Source organism: Dermacentor albipictus, chromosome 8 (genome assembly GCF_038994185.2).
Source record: "Dermacentor albipictus isolate Rhodes 1998 colony chromosome 8, USDA_Dalb.pri_finalv2, whole genome shotgun sequence".
Taxonomy (NCBI): Eukaryota; Metazoa; Arthropoda; class Arachnida; order Ixodida; family Ixodidae; genus Dermacentor; species Dermacentor albipictus.
In genome coordinates this window covers 114,909,062-114,932,500 of record NC_091828.1, presented here as the reverse complement: position 1 = coordinate 114,932,500, position 23,439 = coordinate 114,909,062, and the positions used below count along the sequence as shown (strand labels likewise).

Genomic DNA, 23,439 nt, shown 5'->3' with positions numbered 1-23,439 from the left:
TTTGAATATCACAACAGCACTTAAGTGAAAAACTAACATGATAACTTGGACTTGGAAGTTTTAAGAATAAACATGCACTCTGTCACTCCGGAAATTTAGGCTACAACTAATTTTATGACTACAATACAGCAAATTTGTAAGTTTTAAGAATAAATGTGCCCTCTGTCATTCCGGAAATTTCAGCTACAACTAATTTTATGGCTGAAATACAGCAAACTAAATTGCGCTGCAATGCTAGTGCTTTAATTAAGTGCTAGGTATTTCAATGTGTGCTGGCTACACCCGACTGCCAGGAACAGATAAAGAATTTTTAAATAAATCTTGCCGCATCCCCAAAATTTTCCTTGTTTCTTACTGTGTGCGAGCCTTTACAGAGCTTACAGCTACCCACCTGTGGTATTCATTGCGATGAATCAACACTCATGCCCAAATCAAGAATGTGACTCAAGCAACAGTGAGGCAGGTTCTCTCAATTGCTTGTGTGTGCTTCATTAATCCCTGCAGCTCAAGAATGAAGTTGGCTTAAGATAAGAACGCTACATTTTTGTGAAACAAAAGAGAAAGAACAGAATGTCTGTGAACTGTTCTATTCTTCAGAGAGAACTAATTTTAAACAGAGTTCAACTGAAGGAACCCTACTGCACTCTTACCTGTGATTTCTCCAGCACCAATGAGAAGACCGTTGATGCCAAGGAACTTGGAAGAGTCCTTGCCAAAGCTTTTTGTGAAGCCGAGGCACGAACCATAAACGCCGCTGAAGAACGACAGCTCCAGTCCTGCAAAACATTTTCCTTTTTAGGCTATTTGGTGGCAGCGAGGTAAACGAGTAAGGTGAGAAGCAAACCGATACCAGGCAGAACTGCTTCACAGATATGTGCATGCTGTTAAACCAAATTCTCATGTTAAAAAGAGGAAAAAAGATTGCTGCATTTGAACAGTTCATCAAGAATGTATGTACTAGTGCTGATTCAAGTGGAGATTTACCTGCCCACAATGTGACTAACTCGGGCTGTTCTTCCTTGCAAATAAACTGCGGTCATCATCATTATTACACTTCATTAAGTCCACTGCCGGACAAAGGCCCTTCCAAGAGATCTCCGGGATCGCACGCGTCTGAACCCAAAAGCTGTGAGCTGTGATGCTGTGAGCATCAGACAGGTTCCTTCATGTTTATCTGTTGAACTGCGTAAAACAGCACCTACATCAAACATATGAATCGACTCACACAGATTAAGCCCAGTACAGAAATTTAACATATACTAGCTTTATTGCTTTTAGGGTACTGAGTGCATTAGGAAGCTATTGTGTTGAAGGAATGATGGAACAAGAAGGACAGCAGCTGTGTCTCCAAGGACAAGGGTAAAGATGAAGAAGGTGCTGTATCGGCTGCAACTAATTACAACTACACGCCGAGCTAGTTGTATTGATTCGTGCAAAAGAAAAATATGAGAATGCTTGCATCAGCTCATGTTTCCGACTCACCAATCCATGTTTGTGTCATACGGACTGGTCCAATACAGGGGTGTACAAATAGCAATTTCCGAGACCAAATCGAACAAATATGAATCGAGCAGTGCTAGAAGCTTATGAAATCAAATATAGAATACATTTCGAATAGTTTTTGAATACCACTAAATATAAAACGATCTTCATGTCCTAGTATATTTACAACACTAAGAGCAAATGAGCAGTTTATTTGCATACTCGAGACTCATTGGTGAGTGCGAGTGATGGTGATTTAGCTGGAAAAATCTGCCTCCCTAGGTGACATAGCATGCTCCGCTATGAAACATGGCATATTTTATGTCCACTATGGCCACAGGAATGATATTTATCGCACTTTTTCTCTAATTTTATACTTGAATACGTACAGTTAGCAATTCAAAATATTTTTTTATATGTATGTACAGCGATTACTAATTCAAAGAAAGAAACAAATAAGGCAATAATCGATTTGTTATCTGAAACATTCGGATATTTACACACTCGTAGCTTAATATGAAATGGTCCAGTACGAGTTGAATGTTTATAATAGATCTAATGATTACAGCAGATGCAGGTGTTTGCATTTCATTTCAACAATATGCTCTGCATTACTACTTTAATCTCAGCCAAAATATCGGACAAGAAAGGGTCTTGAGTGGAAATCAAATGTTCCCTTTAATATCAGTACTAATGTGTTGGTATCATCCCTTTCCCCCCGTCTCCCCCTCTTCCCATACTGCGATACAATTGGGTTTCAAACAAACCCAAGAAAGGCACAACCTATGTGTTGACATAGAAGACGGAGCCGGGCAGGTTATGTAATGCGTAGATAAGATGACTGGTGGACCATTAGAGTTACAGAATGGGTGCCAAAAAAAGGAAAGCGCAGTCGAGGACGGCAGAGAATCGGGCGGCGTGATCAAATGAGGAAATTTTCAGGCACGACTTAAAACTATCTAGCGCGAGACAGGGGCAATTGGAGATTGCTGGGACAGGCTTTCGCCCAGTAGTGGACATAAAAATAGGCCGATTACAATGATGATGCTGATTATGTAATGACATGGCTATGTTATGTATTGGGTAAACATGTACATTTGGCTTCTTCGCCAAACATGAAGGAATGAGGAGGGTTGATTATGGGCAATGGCTTCATGGCCTCTGTGAATATCTTCAGGGACCCCAAATGGCTCAAAGATTCTCACGTGCACTGTAGCTAATGCGAGTTCCAGAAACACCTCATGGTAAGTCGACATGAAGACACTCACCCGTATAAAAGAATGCAACGCTGAGTATGAGCATCTTGCTCGTCTTCATGAGCTTCAGTGACTGCCCTGCAGGGAGATATGGACAAGTTAACAGCAATCTGCTACAGAAGAAAAATTGAAACTTAGCTGCTTTGAGCACTGTCGCATACAGTTACAAGTTACACAGACCCGTCTGGCAGGGCATTAAAACCTGTCCAATCACTAAAACGTGCCCCACTAGTGATCAGCTACCCTTCATTTTTTATTATTCACGATTCACTACTGTAATCGCTTAAAAAATAAGCAAGCACAAAGTGCACAAAATAGTCTCTCTTTTTTTCTTTTTTTTACACGTTGCCCTGACATTTGTTACTTTACTGACAGATAGTGTGCTTCTTGCAAGATCTATCCTGTCATGTCATTCCAACTACTGCAATATTCCTATCTGTTTGCCCACTTTAATTTTCCTTACCTTACTATTTATGCATTTCGATTAAACATAACAATTAAATTCACCAAGCTTTTCTTGTTTTCACTGTCTGTCACATTGTATGATTGCCCAGTGAATGTAACTTGTCAGAGAAGGGTAGGCAGAGGATGTTTCTGTGCAAAAATAGTAAAAATAAAGAAATTTTAAAAAAATAAATAATAAATAAAAGAAATTATGTAGCTGCCACACTCTGCTGGATCTGTGTAAGCAAAGCTTCAGTTAGCCAGCAAGATGAAATGTTCTCTTGCTTTTATAAGTAAATTGTTGCTATGCGATGTGACTCATGCACCAAGCATCTCAAATGATGAGCTTGCATCAAGGAACCTGGTAGGTCGTTATGAGGTGTTATTCTGTCTTTCTGGGCATGCATCTACGGCCTAATGCATAGACCATCACACTGCCGTGCTGGGCACCTGGGTTCGAACTCACCATTGGTGACATGCATTTTTAAAATTTTTTTATAGCGAATCTTTACTCGACGAGACGGACAACGACACACCAAGCCCTGGGGAGGTAGGCAAAGCAAGCTTCACTTGAAAGGAAAGGTTTATGAACAGAGCATGAACAGTTATTGAGAGTCACTGAGAAATGACACGCTTTGTAATGTTTAACAGTAGTGTGTACTTGCCGCACATCACTGGGATAAGTGAATTTATGTAAAGAGCATAGACAAGCAAACAGTAAAACGCTGTGCTTGGCTATTGCAGTTTATGTGAACAGTAAAGCTGTGGTGCTAATTGTTCTGCGGGTATTCCGCGGGAGTGACTAATCTCTTGGCGTATACTAACCGATATTTTGTGAGGAAAAGGAGCGAGCAACGTCTCATGGATGGGCAATGACTAGGGGTATATGGTATTTATCGTTAACTAGCCTTACACCACAACCGCCATGCATGACTGATGACAGCCATATATAAATGTAGTCTCTGAGTGTAAACTGGACATAACCACACAGGCATTTTGTATTCGTTATTTACCCAGAACAAGCCCAGATATTCCACCCCATTATCTCATGAATACGTTATGTTGCCTTACATACAATGCTGGACTGATAAGTGCTTTTTAACAATCTTGATGCAGGTACTTTGGCTGCATGCATTTACGAAGCTGTGGATAAAATAATGACTGCCAGATGTGAACTCAAGAGTTCATTTCTTATGCAATCCATGTGATACATACACAATGCATCCATGAAGCCTGACTGTACATTCAGCTGTCTGACATCAACTTGTGACGAGGGACCGCTTCTTTCTTCCCTGAAAAAGCAAAAAATGCGAAGACAATAGCGAAAAGATAATGAAGCAAGGAATACCGAGATTTTGATAGATGACACTATAAGGGTCAGCTTACGTTTCAGTTTGGCTGTTTTGGCGCTGAGGAATTCCGCCACCTCTGAGCAACAGCAGAAGCAACATGCCGAGAATGCCGATGCCCGTCAGAGCGCCGTAGACCGTTAAGCGGCTATGCCGGTCGATTTGGTCGAGACCTTGGAATTGGATGTAGACAAATATGTTGCCCCAGATGAGACTAAAACAGACATTCAAAAAAGAAGCAGAAGGAGACACTTTTTTAAGGTTATCTGCACACCATTAAAATCCTAAACATAAGCAAGTAAAGAAAAAAAATACAATACGCAAGGATAGACTACATCATGAAACCCTGATTGGAAAGTGCTTGGTAAATGCTGAAAGTCTGTGCATCACAATACGCAACAGCTTACAGTCAGACCTACATTAGTTTTCTATTGTTTTTATTACATATGCTATGAGCTGTATTATGGGCACAGAAGCCTCTGGGTGCACTTGTGAAGCACGAGTTGGCATAAGAAAAATGAATAATGAGGAAGCACTGCAGAAGATTCTGTGCGAGTAAGCTGTGTAAGGTGTAGAACAATCTGACTTATGTTGTGCATGTCTGCCTCCCCTTGTTTATTTAGAACAAGTACGCAATGTGGCAGGCAAAAAAGAAAAAGAAAAGAACGGTATCACTACCTGTTACTTTTGTTACATGGAACTCGCATTAACTATAGTCCATGTGAGAATCTGTGAGCCCTTGGGGTCCCTTTCGTTACCTTACTTTTATTCTACGGCATAAAAGATGCGAAATGATGCGAAAGGAAAAATGACAGGACAGTAAAGAGCGTCACTCGCAACTGGGTTTGTCCGGAGCCGACAGTTGACTTTACTAATGGAAGTGATGGCATGCGCAAACACATCTGCAGTGTTTGCAACGAACTGCAACCAAATTTCGATTTGGCTAAATTGGTTGTAAATGAGTACTATATACTAACGAAGCCGTCTAGACAAAGTTTCAGGGGCTAGCAATTGTCTAATTTTCTTATCAGCAGCCTTCAAACGGCACCTAAGCAGATGACACGAGCACCTGGTGGTTAGCTGCCATGACGTAAACCGCAGCACATTGCCTCCAAGATTTTGTGAAGCGTGGTAGAATATGCTTACGCACAAAGTAATGTAGCAAGTCAATATTCTTAGCATAAGCCAAGGAAACCGTGAAATGAAATAAATTTGAGGAGCACTTACACACGGGTAGCAGAAAAAATGCGTACCAGTGCAGCATCTATATTTCTTTCAAATAAGGCACCACCTGTCTTGAGCAGTGATACACGAATAACACCATAGACTTGGTACAAGAATATGGGCACATATTCAAGATTATGCCAGCAATAAGTGATAGCTTAAAGCAGTGTTTCATGTGCAAGTCCGTATTCGTGTTGTCACATTTTAAGTTCTAAGAAGGCACGTCGAACCAAATGACACAGGTTAGAAGAAAGCTAAAGAAAAGCATTTAATCGGCTTAACTGGTAAAATATGCTTTCAAAATGCTATTTTCATTACTTTGTCAGAACATTGTTTATCACTAAAAAGTAAGTGAAGTTCAAGCTTCACTGTCTTGAATTTTGTGCCAAAGCGTCGGTGCCAGTTTAACCTTTTGAATGTATCTATACTTACTGAACGAGCACCAACAAGCCCAGCTGCAAGTACTGCTAAGTATTTTCTCATATTTGGGCAATTACCCAAATTATTGCAATTACCAAGTTACCAAAGTTACCCAAATTTTAGGCAGTTACCAAATTATTTATCATGTTTGGGCCTATACCATTAAGCAATTTACTAAAGCAGGGATGGTGCTCTGAATATCCGCGGCGTCATGGTATGGCTATGGTCATGGCGAATTGGTGTGGAAACTCCAGGACGATGATGCCACCCCACATTTCTTTCTTCTTATTTTAAACAGATTTTCTGGCATACCCAAGATTCCCATCATGGTAAGAGTGGGGTGGCTGTCTAGTGGGCAACAAAACGTGCTAGAACAAATGGCATAACAGTAAGCGATGCACAGGCAAGTTAAAACGCATCATTGCAGCCTAACCTGCATTGCAGCATGGCCCAGAAAATGCCGCTATTCCGGGACATGGTGGTGCTGTCAGAGTTGATGGTTAGAAAGTTCCCTTGGCCTGTCCATATCACTGCAGGCAAATAAGAACTTTATTAAATCATGCTGGTGATTAACGCCAGGTACTTGATGCAATAACAATGCGGAGACCTGCGTATTTATTCTGACAACCTTTCAATGAAGATTTTGGATGCATTCGTGCATTGCTTTCAGTTGTGTCTTGCTAAAGCATTGATTTTTTTTTTTTTTGCTCTACACTATTCAGTAAAAGACTTGGAATCATTGTTTTCCTCATGCATCTGGACATTTATTTGTCAAGAGGCAATGAAACCAATTTACATGTAATTTTATGGCGAGATGCACATAGAACCGAAGATATATTTAAAAAGATATTTATTAATTACTTTTTATGGATGGACAAACAAGCAATACTTTCCAAGTGCTTTACTGAATGACACCAACCAAACTATGACCTTATTACAAAAATGGAGTGAAACGAAAACAATGCAATACGTGCATACTCTTCTTTTAAGGTTGTTTAAACAAAAATGAAAGTCACTTCAGATGTAGCACATTCTACAGAATGTCACAAAGAGAGAGATCAGAATAGAAGTAAACAAATAACATTAAAGCAATCAAAACACAAAAGTGCAACATCTGTTAATAGGGGTGTGCAGAAGTGTAAGGCGACAAAAGGCCACATTCACTCTTTCAGCAAGAGCACGTTTCACAAAACATGTTTTACCTCATGTCTGATAATGAACAGTCACATCTGTGTTTGGGAATTTCATTATTCGAGAATGATGACCTGTGAATGCCAGAATCTTAATACAATCAACAAATGGTTTTATGTAGCAAAGGTAGCATGCATATGAGCGTTGTGCCCAACAAGGAAGTGAATTGAATTGAATTGAATTTTGGGGTATTACGTGGCAGAACCACGATTTGATTATGAGGCACGCCACAGCGAGGGACTCCGCATTAATTTTGATTACCAGGGGATCTTTAATTAATGTGCCCCCAATGCACGAGACGCAGGCATTTTTGCATTTTGGCCCCATCGAAATGCGGCCGCCGTGGTAGGTACTTGATCCTGTTACGTCGCGCTTAGCAGTGCGGCGCCATAACCACTAAGCCACCGTGGCAAGTAACAAATAAGTGATAGAAGTGAGATCACTGTAAGACAGATAACACACTGTAAAGATGACGTACGTACGTGCCAGGTAAGTCATATTTACGATGCCATGCAGCCGGCACAGCACCAACACATGCACTCACATATACGAGAAAACGAATACAGGACAATAAGTCTACGAAAGCCTTCCAATAGCTGCTTTTAACAAGAGATGTCCAGTTCTACACCTAGTTATTTTTTGCCGAGATGCTGCACTGCAATGAATGTGTTAAATTGTGCAGATGGCTTGAAAGACAGTTAACACACCTCATAATGAGTAAATCTTTAAATGTGCCAACGAACTGAAATTGTGGCAACAGAGAAAGATAGACCAAGGAGGAACAAATTCTAAGGCATGCTCCAACATCCTGCATATGTTTAGACTTCCTGAAAAGTACCAAAGCTTCGAGAAATCTACTAAGGTCTCAAGAGACAAATGCATATGTTTAACTCGGTAACATTTGTCGTTGCATGACTACCTAATATGCAAATAAAACATCGCCCTAAAACACACTTGTTTCACCTGCTGGCATACAACAGCCGAAATAAAGAAAGGTACGCACTTGCAGCACCCACGCCGATGGCAACGGACGCAGCATATAAGCCCCAAGTTACAGGAAACAGGAACTGGAGTACAAATATGCTGCGAAAGACAAGCGCAAGTCGCAATATAAGCATTGCCAGAAAAAAAAAATGCAGATCCAATGCACCTCTTGGAATCTACGTGAAGCGAAGGTATTGTGAAGCAGTCAATCAAATGCTATAAATTTGCCCATTTCCTTCCTGTGTCATTCGTGTAATGGAAACGGGCACGTGCACATGCGCTTTTGCGCACCCGTGCTGCACAACGTGACAAACACGGTGATCATTTCAAAGAGCCAGTTGGTTTTGGCACGATAGTAGTGTACGTGCGATTTTGGCCTAATGGTTAGAACATCAGGCTTGCTGTGCTGGGGGACCAAAGTTCTATCCCACCATCGGCCACATTATTATTATTATTATTATTATTATTATTATTATTATTATTATTATTATTATTTGTTCTATATGGAAAGACAGCAGCAGCACCGAGCAGCCACGGTCATAAAATTCAGAGAGGGTTCACAAAGGAAGTTTTGCTTTCAAACGTCACAGCTTCCAAAAAAATTGAACTAGAGAGTTCAATTTATTTATTTTTTATCGTTTACGTGTACAAACTACAGCCCTATGGAAACGACTGTTGCAGCTGATGCCAACACACTGCTGAAACAGAAAAAAAAACTTAAATGTGGAGGAGTGGGGGGAAGAAGGGGTTTAGAGCCAACAATACTAGGACATTCAAAACATCAGTAAAGAGCAGATACCTCAATAAACTTAATTATAACAAAGTCGAGTCAAACATAAAAGTGCCTTCATTATAATCAGTATTGGTTATAAGCATATGTTCTTTAAATGCTAATATCAATGAAAAACAATGTAACACACTTCGCTGTATATGATAATTCGTTATGTCAGTGTTATATTGAGGTTTGACGGTACAAGTATAAAGCAAAACACAACACTCGTCACTAGGGAGTGCAGCTAAATACTCATCTAAGGGAAGTGAATAAATGTTCCCGGCTATAGGGAATTCAAGCAGTGTACTGCACAAGTGAAAAAACATTCGAGCCGATATCAAGTGCGATCTCAAGCCTTTCAATAAAAGGCTACAACCATTCAAATGCAAAAAGAGAAGCAGCTAAAGATCCAACAGTAAAATAAACCAGAAAAGTTGCGTACTTATATGTGACGGCACCAAAGAGCATTGTGTACTTGGGGCCGAGAAAGCTGATCACCGACGGCGCCAGCCAGTTGGAGATGGCGAAGACAGCATAAATAACAGCCAGGCTGCAGCATGAAGTGACAAAAAAAAGAAAAGGCATCTGATGAAGTGGCAATAAATCTACGAGAACCTCGTTCATTTGTTTGAGTACCCTAAAGGCTCGTTCAGGCATTACATAGGAGAAGATGCAAAAAGACAAGCACAAGTACGATGTGCCCTCTGTAAATGATACAGAAAAAGGAACCGGCATAGATAAGGACTGGATATTATCAAATATTGGGTAGCGTGACAAACAATGTAAACACTGCTTATGAACTATGTGGTTCTCCCAAACATCACCTATTCAAGACTAGACAAGCACAGCATTAAAATTTTCCAAACGAATAACAGCTTAGCTCCTTTTGAGAAGCCCAGAAATCTGTTACAAATATTACAAAGTGTGCCCGAATGTACTTAATGCCAGCAGAACATTCTTCCTTATAAAAATGTACAGCCTACTGCAAAAAAAAAAGTTAAAATTAGTTGGCCATTGCCGCCAAACAGTGACTGTCCTTTTATTTTCTCGCTGTAGAATGTCCATAGACGTTCATGTAAGTACAAACGGAGTCATCAACATAAAACAGGTTACGGAATAATGAAAAAAGTATCAGGAAAAAAACCTTGTGCAGTGAAAAAAAATATATTGCTCTCCTCTTTTTCAAAAATAGGTAAACAAGCTGGAGATACACATACAGTGGCGTAGCAACAGGGGGGGCCGGGGGGCCGTGGGCCCCGGGTGCAAGGGGCCAGAGGGGGGGGGGGGGTGTCATACACGTTTGAAGACACTCCTCTTTCCGCCGGCTACACCCGGGGGGGGGGAGGGGGGTGACAGAAGACCTATGGGCCCCGGGTGCCAGACGACCTAGCTACGCCACTGTACACATACCTAATTACATGTATATAATTAAACATACACTTAGTGAAGACAGAAATAAAGACAACATAAATGGGCAACTACCATTTGTGTATGGAATAGTTATGCATTTAATTGTGGGTTCAAAGCTGCAATCCTAACAAAAGAAGTGTTTGCAAATGTCTACGCAAGGAGCTCATTTATTTATTATTTATTTTTTAAATACTGTAGGCCTTGCGGAGGTCGAAACAGGAGGGAGGAAACATACACACAAATTAATATACTGAAAATAAGAAAGAAAGAAAAGAAAAATTGAAGTACAGTACAAAATGCAAGAAGCACGTTGGCAAGAAGTATTAAAATATAATGAAGCATTATGCAATCAATACACAAAATATTTGAATGAACACAGCATCAGATGTGGGAAAGTATAACAAGTAATAATGTCACAGCAGAGAGGCAACAAGTCATAATAAATTATAACGATATCACAGCATTACACATCAGCACAAGCGCACTTGGCATGCAAACTAATCTCTGCTTCATTTCAGTGCAAGCAGTTTGGAAGGGGTTGCGAACTTCAAAGCAGAACGGGAATGAAAGGTGATCTGTACCTGACGTAGCCATCACCAGTGTAGCTGGGGTCTTCATTGTGGATACTATCTAGGACAACTTTCTGCAATGAGAGAGAAAAAGAATTTTTACCCAACAGAAAAACCTTATAGTAATTTATAGTAGGAGGTGTGGACAATCACAATGGTCGGTGAATTACTTGAACAGATATACAGTCTATAACAAGAACCACTCCAACTTTGTTAAAGATGTACACTATCTCTCTGTAAGCCAATCTCCTGAAAAGAAGCAGTACAAGTTAACTGTTATCCAATGTAAAGTAAACTACTTAGGTAAGTCAAGTTTCCACCACTTCATAATTTTTGCACTGCTTCCTCCAGAAAAAAAAAAGAACTAAGAGACAAACCTTATTTCAGAGTGGTAAAACTTCACAGCAAAATGTACATACTCAACAGTAATGCCTTCACAAGGGTGTAATAAAAATTAAAACGGTCTTCGCGTGGTAAAAGCACATAGCAAAGCAGGCATGCTATGCACCAAGTTAAACATCAAAGTAGTCTCGCAGTAAAAAAACGTACAAAACCGATCTTCTAGTGATAAAGCTTCACTGCATCACGTATATCCCTAACAGAAAAGTATCCTTACGATACTCATTTGCCGTATTAGTAGTAATAGTAATCGCTTGGCTATTTCATTAATAAACAAGTAAATAAATAACAAACAAAAAGGAAGGGAAGAAAATTACTGCTGACCACACTACAACATTCCAGCACAGTTGGCCGACAACTAAACACAGTGAACAAAAATGCATATATAACAAAAGGCCAGAAGGCGTTGGCGCTTCATGTCATATGTGAAGGCCAACGCTCCCTTTCAGAGGAATACTTTGGAAAGTAAGTTCAGTGTGCTAGACATCATTTGTGTCGTCTATTTTAAAATGCATAGGCTGTTGGCCTTCCCTCATGGCGTTAGAACTTTTTGGAAAGGCTCGCAGCAGAAAAAGCATGATCGATGTTCCAGATGAAAAATATAGTTTGAAAAAAAAAATAGCCAGACCACGCCTAAATAAGTAACGATATAATCAGAGAATTAAGCTAAGAGCTCTAAGTTAACACTCGCAATACAAATCATGAATCTGTTTTAATGTGATAACGTACACTCGCCAACGAAAGTTTAGAGACCATCACCACAAAGTTATTACCCGTGTCACACGGGCGTTTGGAAGGCCTTCCAACCGATAGTCAGTTGACTCAAAGGTCAAGTTCGAGCTGCCACACGGGCCGTTTCGAAGGCCGTCGAGTCAATAGTCTATCGAGTCAACGGAGCACCTTACAACTCTATCGAAATCTCGACGGCCTTTGAGCAACGGAAGCGGAAACAGCGCGTACATGCCCTCTCGTTCACAGTGTGCTCGTACTCACGGTTAGAAAAAAGCATCAAACCAAAATGCACTAAAAATACTATATATGAGTGTTATTAATTATTCAATAAAGTATTTTTGCCACTTGACATGTGCGAACACACACCAAAACGGCGGCCGCATCGAGCGGCGCAAGCGTTGCCGCAGTTTCGCTACTCAACAACTTGAAAACTAAACATATATGTATGGCGATGTATAAACAAATGTTTGTGTATAAACAAACAAAAGAAATTGTAGGGCTTTTAAGAGGTTTTAATGTTGTTTAACTTTTCGTGACATGAAAACGAAAATAAAGATCCGCAGCGCCACACAATTTTGCGAGTAACGCCTGAACCGCTCAACGGCCTTTCAAAAGTGCCGTGTAGCAGCGCGACAACTCCTTTGAGTCGATAGAGTTGTGGAGTTTCGAAGGCCGTCGACTGGAAGGCCTTCCAAATGTGCCCGTGTGACACAGGTATTAGTCGTGTAGTATAGAAATGTCTCACTGCATTACATTAGTCGAACAGGCGCACACACAATGTGGCGCTCAATTTATTTACATGTGCATGTCAACGCTGTAGAAAGATTCCAATTTGTAGTTCATAGTTTCTGTGCACATGTACGTGTGCGCCTTTTCAGCGGTTAGCACATATGCTTTAATTATAGTTTTGCAAGTCATTCCACGAATTTCGATTTTAACTATTGCAGAAGTTCAACAATCGGACAGATTTGTAAAGCAATACATATTGGTACGTAGATTTGGACAAACCCATCAAAACAGGCCTCTAAATGTCAAAGCAGAAGCATGGCAGCTGGCCATGCAGCTTGCGTGTAATTTAAACTGCACATGCCAGTTGCTTCAAGCGCACTTTACGAATTGTTACTCAGCTAGCGCATAAGACCACCGATCGCTCAGCAAGCGGGAAGCTGTGGCATGTACAACCCCCCTTCCCTCTACTCCCCCTGTCAGAATTAAAAGGATGCTAACAAGAAAAAGGTATTGGAATTGGTTAGCCAATTACCCTTCTACAGCAGATAGAAAAAAATCGCACTCTCGCTCGAAAGGAAAAGCATTGACTGCAATGGCAAATCATTAGACAAATATATGAAGTAAATTAAGATTTGTAGTTTTATCGGCCATATAAATTGCCGTAAACACTTGCTTATAACTAATTTAACAATCATGGTGTCACGTGCACACATGAAAGCATCAACAGATTTCGCTCGATGTCCGCGGACGCTGGCTATCAGAACACTGGCGTGGTGAAGAGCAGCAGAAGTGGCGAGCAAACTCCACTTCGTGCCTGTATAGCTTGAACGCGTCTCCGAAACTCGAGATTGCACAACCTCCAACACTAGGCGCGCGAAAGCACAACACGCACGAAGCCATCATCCATATCCCCTCACGTAACATTGCACCCGCCACAGATTGCCAGGTACGCATTGCTGCGCGCGCTAGCATGCGGTGCGTGCTAAAACCCTTTATACATCGTAAAGTAGCGACACTCTCCTCCTCCGCCTTCACTCCTCCTCGTTTCTCCTCTCTTTCACGCTCCCTCCTCGACCGTGGCGCCGCCTACACTGCTCGAGCGTAGCAACGGCGCCAACGTGCGCTCCTCGCCACTCCGCAGACGCTTCTCGAGCAAAAATGGCGCTCATGCACGGCGCGAGGGCCCACGTGATACTATCAGGCCAATAGCGACGCGGCGTCGGCCTCGGCCAGAGCACGCGAGGAGGAGGCGGCATTCTTCAAAACGTGGTACTACTCTACGAAGTTTAAGGGGTTTTACTCAGCCGCTCAGCCGGGCTCGCGCGCTCACCTGCCTCCCCCTCTCTCCCCTTCACCGCCTCTCGCGCAAAACACTGGCCGAACGGGAAGACGCGGCGCAAATCAAGCCACCATCCTTCTCGGCTCACCCTCTCACACTTTTCCCTCCCGCCGACAACATGTGGCGCCGCAGGCAGCGATGTGATCTTATCGCACTTGAACTTCACACGAAAAATCACGGCGACGGACATTCCAGGAAATTCGCCCGGATTTTCCCTATAATTGTTGTCGCAATAAAAAGAAAAGATACCGCGAGAAGAGGCAAATATATATGAGACGGGTGGCGACGCCACCTTGAAGTTCCCGTACCACGCCGCCGTGACGTCATAAATTTGGACGATGTTTTGCTTGGGCACGGTTAATTTTCTGTCTGCAAAAATGCACTACAGCGCGTTCTGAAAGAACCAAAGGCTAAATTTAGTTAGTTTCAAGGACTTTTACTTGGACAGAACGGCGACCTGAGTGCGGGAACATATAGAGATCACACGGATGTATGCCGGCGCTGGAATTACGGCGCGAACTTCGAAAAACAGTACTTTGACCTTCAAATCTTCCCTTGCGATAATCCATTGCCACGAAATTTAAAAAGAACACGCCTTTAATGAATATTTCATCAGTCTAAACTTATTTTACTTGGCGTATATCTTTGGCGTCCCTTCAACTTTACACCACTGGCGTCAACAGTTAATTACATCAATTTACGTTAAAAAGCAGGACATTCCATCGTCCTGCTCAAAAGAATTATTTCAAATATTTCGAACGCGTACGTTGCTTAACTGGTTGAAAAAAAAAGGACATGTGTACCGCGCAAAATACGGCTTACGGCCGAATTGAATGTGACCGCGTGCACGATCGACACTATATGTACACGCTAGCCATTGTCATCATCATCAGCGTGGTTACGCCCACTGCAGGGCAAAGGCCTCTCCCATATTTCTCCAACAACCACGGTCATGTACTAATTGTGGCCATGTCGTCCCTGCAAACTTCTTAATCTCATCCGCCCACCTAACTTTCTGCCGTCCCCTGCTACGCTTAGCCATTGTACGTGTTTGATAACAACTGTAGGTGCATTGTGCAAATTCCCATGTGTCGCTTTGGTTTCCCGTTTCACCTCATCTGAGGACGAAAGTGACATACAGCATATTATTCACACAATGTCGCCATTTTTGCGTCCACTACATACAGTGGAGCCCACCTCCACAACGAAATAGCATGTATAACGAAGGAATAATGCTGCCCCGATTCTATTGGGAGCTTTGCGGTGCGCGACCTTTACAACGAAATTACCTGAATAACGAATAATATCGATGGTAGAGTGTATAAGCGCGACTGGACGAGGACGTAGAAAGAAACAGATACACAGACACAGCGCTTCACTTTCAACTATAGATTTTATTTTCGCACGCATCGATAAATATATACCGTGCGAGCGGAAACAAACGTAACAGCAAAAAAATAATAATAATACACACTACCATGGGTTCTAACCAACTAGCCCGCCAACGTGTGAATAAGGGCGTTCGACTATATATATATATATATATATATATATATATATATATATATATATATATAGTAATATCATAAGAAGCCAACAAACGTTTGTTGGGTTCTTATGATATGACTAATAAAAATCGGGCGCCTCGGTTAACTCCCTTTCTTCTCGTTTATATATATATATAGTCATATCATAAGATGCCAACAAACACTGACCCCAAGGACAACATAGGGGAAGTTACTTGTGCTTAATTAACGGACATTAATGGAAATTACAGTGGATGAAAAAACAACTTGCCGCAGGTAGGAACCGAACCCACAACCTTCGCGCTTCGCGTGCGATGCTCTACCAATTGAGCTACCGCGGCGCTGTTTCCCCATCCACTTTCTTGGGTTTTTATGTGTCTTATAGTAGAACCCTGAGAGTGGGAGCGTGTGTATGTATATATATATATATATATATATATATATATATATATATATATATATATATATATATATATATATATATATATATATATATATATATATGTATGTATGGTGGGTACTTGTGCCCCCGTGACACGTCTTGTACTCTCTCAGAGGCTCCGTGGAACGTAACACGCGTGCGTGACAAGGTCACAACCCATACATGTCACGGCAACGGGAAGTGTCGCGAAGCATATGTCAAGGCAAGCACGGTTGCGCGAGCTTACAGTATTGCGGAGCATGTCATGTAGCAACAATGTTGCAGTAATATCGAAACTGCGGTGTTATCGATGGGAAACCAGCGACGGAACTTCGCGTGCCAACAGCAGCGCCGAAACACATAGCCTAGCGGGCGGTGGAAGCAGCTTTCAGTAGCACATATGCTGCGATTTCGCCTCATCGATTTCACTGGCCATCTCAGAGGCACGCGTATCCGGATTCTGGCCTATCTGGGTTCCGGCGTGCTGGAACGTAGAGAGAGAGAGAGAGAGAGAGAGAGAGAGAGAGAGAGAGAGAGAGAGCCCTTTCATGAAAGGCAGATATTTTAGCCGGCGTATATGGAACGTATCAGCGCATGCGCTTCTCCCAACGAGCATGCGTATGGCGAGCCCTTGGCTGGACGCATCTATACAGAGCAAAAGCGAACGTTGATAGAGGTGCGTGTCTGTTATCATCCAAAATGTCGTACCCTTTACCTGACACCCCCCTCCCCTCCGCCTCCGCAATCGGACGGTGTGCGGTATATCTCAGCCGCACACTCAAACTGCCGCAACGTTTCCTGGCCAGCGCTAGTTCCTCATAGTGTTGGCAAACATGTCAGGGCAGTAATGCTCCATATCAGATATTAGAAACGAGCGCATAAAAAACCAAGACAGAGAGATAAAACGAGGTGCACTGCGAGCTCATCATTTTATCTGTCCATCCTGGCTTTTATGTGCGCTGTCTTATATCTAATATGAAGCATATGCATTCTACCAACTCGCCGAATTGTTTTGCGAAAATGTTGCAATATACATATGCGATCTTACGTTGTGGATAGAATGTAGCAGAATATTCTGTACACTCTAGTTGTGGAGCATATGTGTACGACGTCTAGCGTCGTGGTGCCTGTCATATGCAGTTGCAGAAACTGTCTTGTGGCTCAGTAAGCGCGTCATAAACAAAGAAAACTGCAATTACAGTGTGGTGCGGTCCATCCGTATAAGGAGCACCTATACGTTATGGCAACTAGGTTAGCATATTGACGCGTCAGATTTCTACAGCCTGTTCCTTTTCTTCTTTTCTTTTAAAGCGAAAGCTTTACTGGCCGCGAACTTGCGATTTCGCCGTGGCCGTACTCCGAGGAAGCACATGACGTCATACCACGTTCCTCGTCGTTGCGCTCGCCTCCGCTCGCCTCGCCAGCTGCGTCGCATGCCTGATAACATGCCGGAGGATTGAAAAGGAGAGCTCGCGTGCGCCGCAACCGCAGTTGAGGCGGCAGTATGGACGGCGACAATTGTGATAAGCAGGAGGAAGCCTGGAATCGACATCGGAACGAGATGAAGAGGAAACTAATCGCCCAGGAACCAGACGAACAGCGCGCCGAACGACTGCCTAAACGCCGCAACATAGCTAGACAACCAGACTAACCTGGACTTGCAATCAAGACTAACCAAGGCTAACCATGCTATGCATTAGCTTTCGCTACGTATATCTTGGCATAGCCGAGCTAAGCCACTGCCACTTTTTTCTCTCTCTTTCCTTTTTCTTTTGTTTTTTTACAGCGTAGCTAAGGGATACTTACTCCAGGATCGTCTCTGTGTGTTAAGGCAAAACTATTATCATCTAAATTGGCTCCAGCGTCGTAGTCGTCTCCATAGCTTGTTCGTTGGCGCCCCTCGGCTACCGTGCGAATGCGCCCATGCCACAGGTCCCGTGTTAGTCGTCATAATTAATCATCTAATCAATTAATTAAGAAACGCAAATACGTAACCAATTTTACAACGAAGCTGTTAAGGGCTACTTCCCCCAGGATCGTGTCCGCGTGCAGACACACCTCCCCATGCGTGGGCCCATCCCGAAGACAGTGCAATGCCGGGCCGACCCGCGGCGAAGGTGCAGTTCGCCCATTAAGGGGCCCACACGCACAGCTTCGATGGTCATCCTTCTTGACAGAGTGGAAGAGCACGGAGAGAGAGTAAAACATCTTTATTAATAATATTTGAATGGCGAGAGCAGTGTGGGAGGAACCCTCAGTCCAGGGTCCCTAAGATGATTTCGGCGGTGTTTCGAGCCCGTTGTATCACAGCTCGGAGGTCCGTCGCGGAGGGCATCGTCCCACAGCTCTTTGTTGCGTAGGGGGGCAAAGGAGAGTTGGCAAGGGAGGAAAGAGGTTTGCCGTGCACTCAATCGTGACGTGAGAGATTGTGGGCGAGCTGCCACAGCCAGGGCAACGATCTGCATAACGGTGTGGGTAGAATTTATTGAGAGAGACAAGATTTGGAAAAGTTGCTGTTTGTACCGAGTTCTCTTTTTCTCTCTTCTTCGTTCTCTTTTTTAAAGCAATGGACAGTATGCATAGTGCTTCAAGGAGTCCGTATTCGCACGCTAAAACAGGAAGCGAACGTGGCACTACACATCGTCGTGTATACACATGCCGGTCCCGTCAAAGACGCCGGCGCGGAACATCGCGTCCTGCGCCCGTACACGGATTGCCACACACCCTATAGACGGAGCATGTACAGTACACACGTGCTCATGAGGCAGTTGCGAAAGTGCTGACGAGGCTGCCAAAATAAAGAAAGGAAGACGGCCTGTCGAGCGGTTCCAGAGCTGCGTGTGTACGCACGTGTACACAGCTTTGCGGCGACAGCTGACTCATAACCCGGCGCTTCGCAGACAGCTCACGCTCCTGAGCCCGCATACACATCCACGACGTGCAGGTGATCCGCACGCGGATAAAGCTGTTTACAATAAAATTCAAGCAGCGCTAGACGACAGGACCAGAAAGAGGAGGAGACAAACCCGAGCGCTGTTTGAATTTTATTGTTACCATGGAACACCAACTCGCCCAATCCGCTGCACTTCTGTAGTTTGACGCTGTCGTCTGTCCTAATGGTATCGAAATGTCGCGCGGCAATTCTTTAATAAGTTGGGGGGAGGGGGGGTCTAGCTCCGGTTCTTTCGATCTCGCGTATGTCTCGATCGGCCTCGACAAATATCGTGCACCCAAAAAAAGAAAAAAAGAAAGAATGATGAGAGAAAAAAAGAACGAAGAAACAGGACTATGACAATTTTTGAAGCCTACATTTCCTGCTTGCTTGTTTGTTTTGTTTCGTCTGTTTCGTACTTTTTTCTTTAGTTTCACTTATACTTTTCTGGTGACGGCTTTTTACGTCGTTCTACAAAGAAAAAAAAAGGAAAATGTTTGCACGACTCCTTCATCGGAATGAACTTTGCTCCCCTTCTGACTGCCGTTCCCTGGGTGTGCGAAATAGTCAAGTGCTGCGACGCGGCTGTAAGAGAACGTACTATGTATAAATGACTCCACTACATGAAACATATGAGAAGAGACATCCGGGAATAGACGCAAGAGATACAGAAGGATCAATTCCACCAGTATATGCAAACGTAGCGGCGAAGTTCTGAGTGGCATGCCATATGGCTGCAGGCTAACAGCTGCATTCCTCTCAGAAGTTAACATTAATTAACATAATTCCCATTATTAACGTAACGAAATTAACATAATTAATGCTCATGCGAGAGGTCCGTCTGCTTACACTAACGTGGGTGGTGAAGCTGCACACAAATGTTAATGGGCAACTCCGGCGATTTTTCGATGTTCACCGATTTCAATGAAATTTTGGATATACGTTCCCTTTTGCACTCTGATTATCTGTGCCAAACTGCTGCAAGTCATTTAGTTTTCCTGAAAACGAATTTCAAAGATTGGTTGCGTTTCCGATCACATGACTTTTTTAGTGGCCACCCTGTGTCTGTGACGTCTGAAACTACACTGCCACTGTCGCTGGAATTGTCGCGGTGTGTCGCTGGAATTGGTGTGAGTTATAGACACATTTACACCCTTTTTCCCTTTTAAGAGTGTAAATTATTTTACAGTGCAAGACAATTTTCAGTTCGAGTGCCATCTGCATGCACTGTTCACTTCGGGAATGTCCCTCTCCAATGCAGTATTTAAAAAAAAAACAAAGAATTGCAAGACTGCACACGGTACCTGCAAGCCTAATCAGCCGTCCATGGGTGTGTGCGTAGCGCACAAGAAGTGGTCGCCAAAGCAGGCTTCTCCGCAACAACGGTTCCCGTAGGGAGAAGCTCGCTTCCGCGATGCCCTTAATTCGAATTACATACCGACATAGCACCACAAGGACAGCGATTTAGCAACGAAAAAAAAAAGTCAGTGACGATTCAGCGGTAAACGCGAGAGAAATGGGTTCGCACTACGTCGGACGCCCTTGGAGGTTCCGGATACATGATTTAAAACTCGTTCACGACATTCCAAAGCGTTATTCAAGGGCCGCGTATATACTGAAACGACCCACTTCGGCGACAGTATCGCCGTCAGACGGGCTCTGATTGGCTGGTTGAGCAAAATCGGATGACGTCGCTCGTCCGATTTCGCTAAAGCAACCAATCAGCGCGCGTTTGACGGCGAACTATCGCCGAGGCGATAGTATCGCCTAAGTGGATCGTTTCAGAATACGGCCCCAGGAGCTGCACTCTACTCTTAGGCAAAGTTACACCCTTTGGAGTGCCCCTTCTGCCACACAACGATAATCATCATCTGCCTTGATGCGTTTCCTTTCTTTAACGCTGCGAGCCCGGTACTTTCCAGTAACGAACGGCATGCGCGTTATCAGCATGACAGCATTCCCGACAGGAAAGCAGCGGGCGCGGCGTTTTCAAGAAAGGAAACGTATCAATGCAGATGACGATTACCGTTGTATGGCAGAGGTACACCCCAAAGGGTGTAACTTTGCCTAAGAGTGTACACCCGTGACCTCCCCCACGTGACCGGCTTTCCACACCTCCCATACACACACATACACTTGTTTTCTCGCTGTGACACTCCTGACGCGAACGCGTTAAAAGAAAAAAAAAAGTTAAATTCTGGGCTTTTTCCCGGAATTCCTGCCAACTTTCCGGTCGAGAACGCTCCGTCACGCTGATAACGCGCACGCCGTTCGTGACTTGGAAGTACCGGGCTCGTAGCGTTGGAGAAAGGAAATGCGGACAAGACAGATGACAATTATCGTTGTGTGGCAAATACACTCTTAGAAAAATTTACGCCCTTTGGGGCTTATCTTGTCCCACAACGATAATCGTCATCCGTCTTGCCCGCGTTTCCTTTCTTTAACGCGGCGATCCCGGTATTTCCCAGTCACGAAAGGCATGCGCGTTATCAGTGTGACGCAGCATTCTCAACAGGAAAGTAGCGAGTACCGAGTTTTTCGAGAAAGAAAACGCAAGCAAGGCACATGACGATTATTGTTGTGGGACAAATTTACACCCCAAAGGGTGCAACCGTTTTAAGAGTATTCATCCCAAGGGGTGTACACATTTTAGAGTAAAAAATTACACCCTTTGAAGCTTATCTTGTGACACAATGATAATCGTTATCTGTCTTGCGCGCGTTTCCTTTCTTCAGAGCTGCGAGCCCGGTACTTCCCAGTCACGAACGGCATGCGCGTTATCAGCGTGACGCAGCACTCTCGACAGGAAAGTAGCGAGCGCCGTTTTTCGAGAAAGGAAACGCAAGCAAGGCAGATGACGATTATTGTTGTGGGACAAATATACACCCCAAAGGGTGCAACCGTTTTAAGAGTGCTTAGTCTTAACCTACAGCCTTACACCCAAGAAGGGTGTAAGGTGCCAGTTACACATCGATTTACACCCCTGCTCACGTGTAAGGGTGTAAATTGTTTTAAAAGCGCTCTCACGTGGTTCTTGTCGCTCCACGCCAACCCGCCTTCGAGAGGACGCCTCAAGCTTGCGGGCGCGGAACCGGAGTGAATAACCCTTTTTTGTCAACGCTGTGGCAGCAGTGCTGTCACGACTCCGGAAAACTTCCGGTCATGCATCCCTGACAGTCAAGTTAGCCAAGAAAACGGAAGTATTTTGTCGCATAGTTTACTGTAGGCGCATATACTTCATCTGTTCAGATATAAAGAAAGTGCGCCATGCGTCGACCTCATGTATGGGCTTTTTTTTCTATTGCACTGAACAACAAGATTCACTTGTCGAACATTCCAACTTTACAACAAAGCTGACGCCAGCTGGCTTCAGCTTATAGTTCATTTATAGGCTACTGTAATTTGCGTCGTTCCGGAGGGCTTAACCGGAAGTCTTCCGGGAAGCCTGTTTGCAAGCACGGAAAGGCAGCTCTTGCGCACACGATAATCTATCGCGCGCGCGCGCGCGGAAAAACACAACTGTGACAGCGGAACGATTCCACCGCGCATATGTAGCGTGACCAAAAAAAGAGAATGCGAAGAGCGGTATATGCGGTTGTCGCCATAATAGGCGGCCCATTAATGGCGCGTCCCAGAGTCGTTTGTCATCCAGGTCGATCGATGCGTATACATACATATATGTATATGTTTTATGCATACATATATGTATGCATAAAACGACACAACGACGGCAGCTATAGGAAGTATACCTGCGCTCTGCGGGAAAGGGGGGCGGGGTTTGTTGTCATCCAGCACGGGACGTATATATGCCGATGGATACGCGCCCGCTCGGCGTGCATGTATTTATATCGCACGTGGGTCTGTGTATACACATAGATATGCACGTATAGTACAACCACGCGTAAAAAAAGAAAAAGAAAGAAAGAAACGTTCGTCCGCGTTCGTCGGGGCACCGGGACGGGAGCCGTGACACAGATAACGCGCGTTCTTTCGCGCGTTCGCCACACACACGCGGAGGGCGGCGGACACGGGAGTTCCCGACCCCGACTGCATCGCCCGCACGACGTGACCGACGTCGCGATCGAACGCCTTTCCAACAACCTCCGACGGCCGAGATGGCGCGGGCACACGTAAACGGGTTAATTGCATGGCATACGCTTGAAGAGGAGGGGGGGGGGGGGGGGGCGACTTCTCGCGCCGCCACACCCCACCGCACTGCAAGCGTGTAAAACTCCCGCAAGCCCGGCGTGCCCGCTTATG

General features: G+C 43.9%; 1 protein-coding gene across 4 annotated transcripts in view; it reads right to left on the bottom strand.

Annotated features, from left to right (window-relative positions):
- The window catches only part of LOC135920134 (UNC93-like protein MFSD11), a 43,722-nt gene that overhangs the window by 12,006 nt on the left and 8,277 nt on the right, over positions 1–23,439 (bottom strand). For 3 of the 4 annotated variants that reach the window (XM_065454232.1, XM_065454234.1, XM_065454233.1), the window contains exons 2-9: positions 11,114–11,175; positions 9,565–9,672; positions 8,370–8,449; positions 6,609–6,705; positions 4,569–4,745; positions 4,398–4,474; positions 2,751–2,816; positions 651–776 (exon numbers count right to left, since the gene is read on the bottom strand). In XM_065454232.1, coding sequence (XP_065310304.1) covers positions 651–776; positions 2,751–2,816; positions 4,398–4,474; positions 4,569–4,745; positions 6,609–6,705; positions 8,370–8,449; positions 9,565–9,672; positions 11,114–11,175 — 793 coding nt within the window. Of the gene's footprint in view, positions 1–650; positions 777–2,750; positions 2,817–4,397; positions 4,475–4,568; positions 4,746–6,608; positions 6,706–8,369; positions 8,450–9,564; positions 9,673–11,113; positions 11,176–12,273; positions 12,508–23,439 lie in introns of those variants that run through there. The other variant, XM_065454235.2, reaches the window with a different exon arrangement.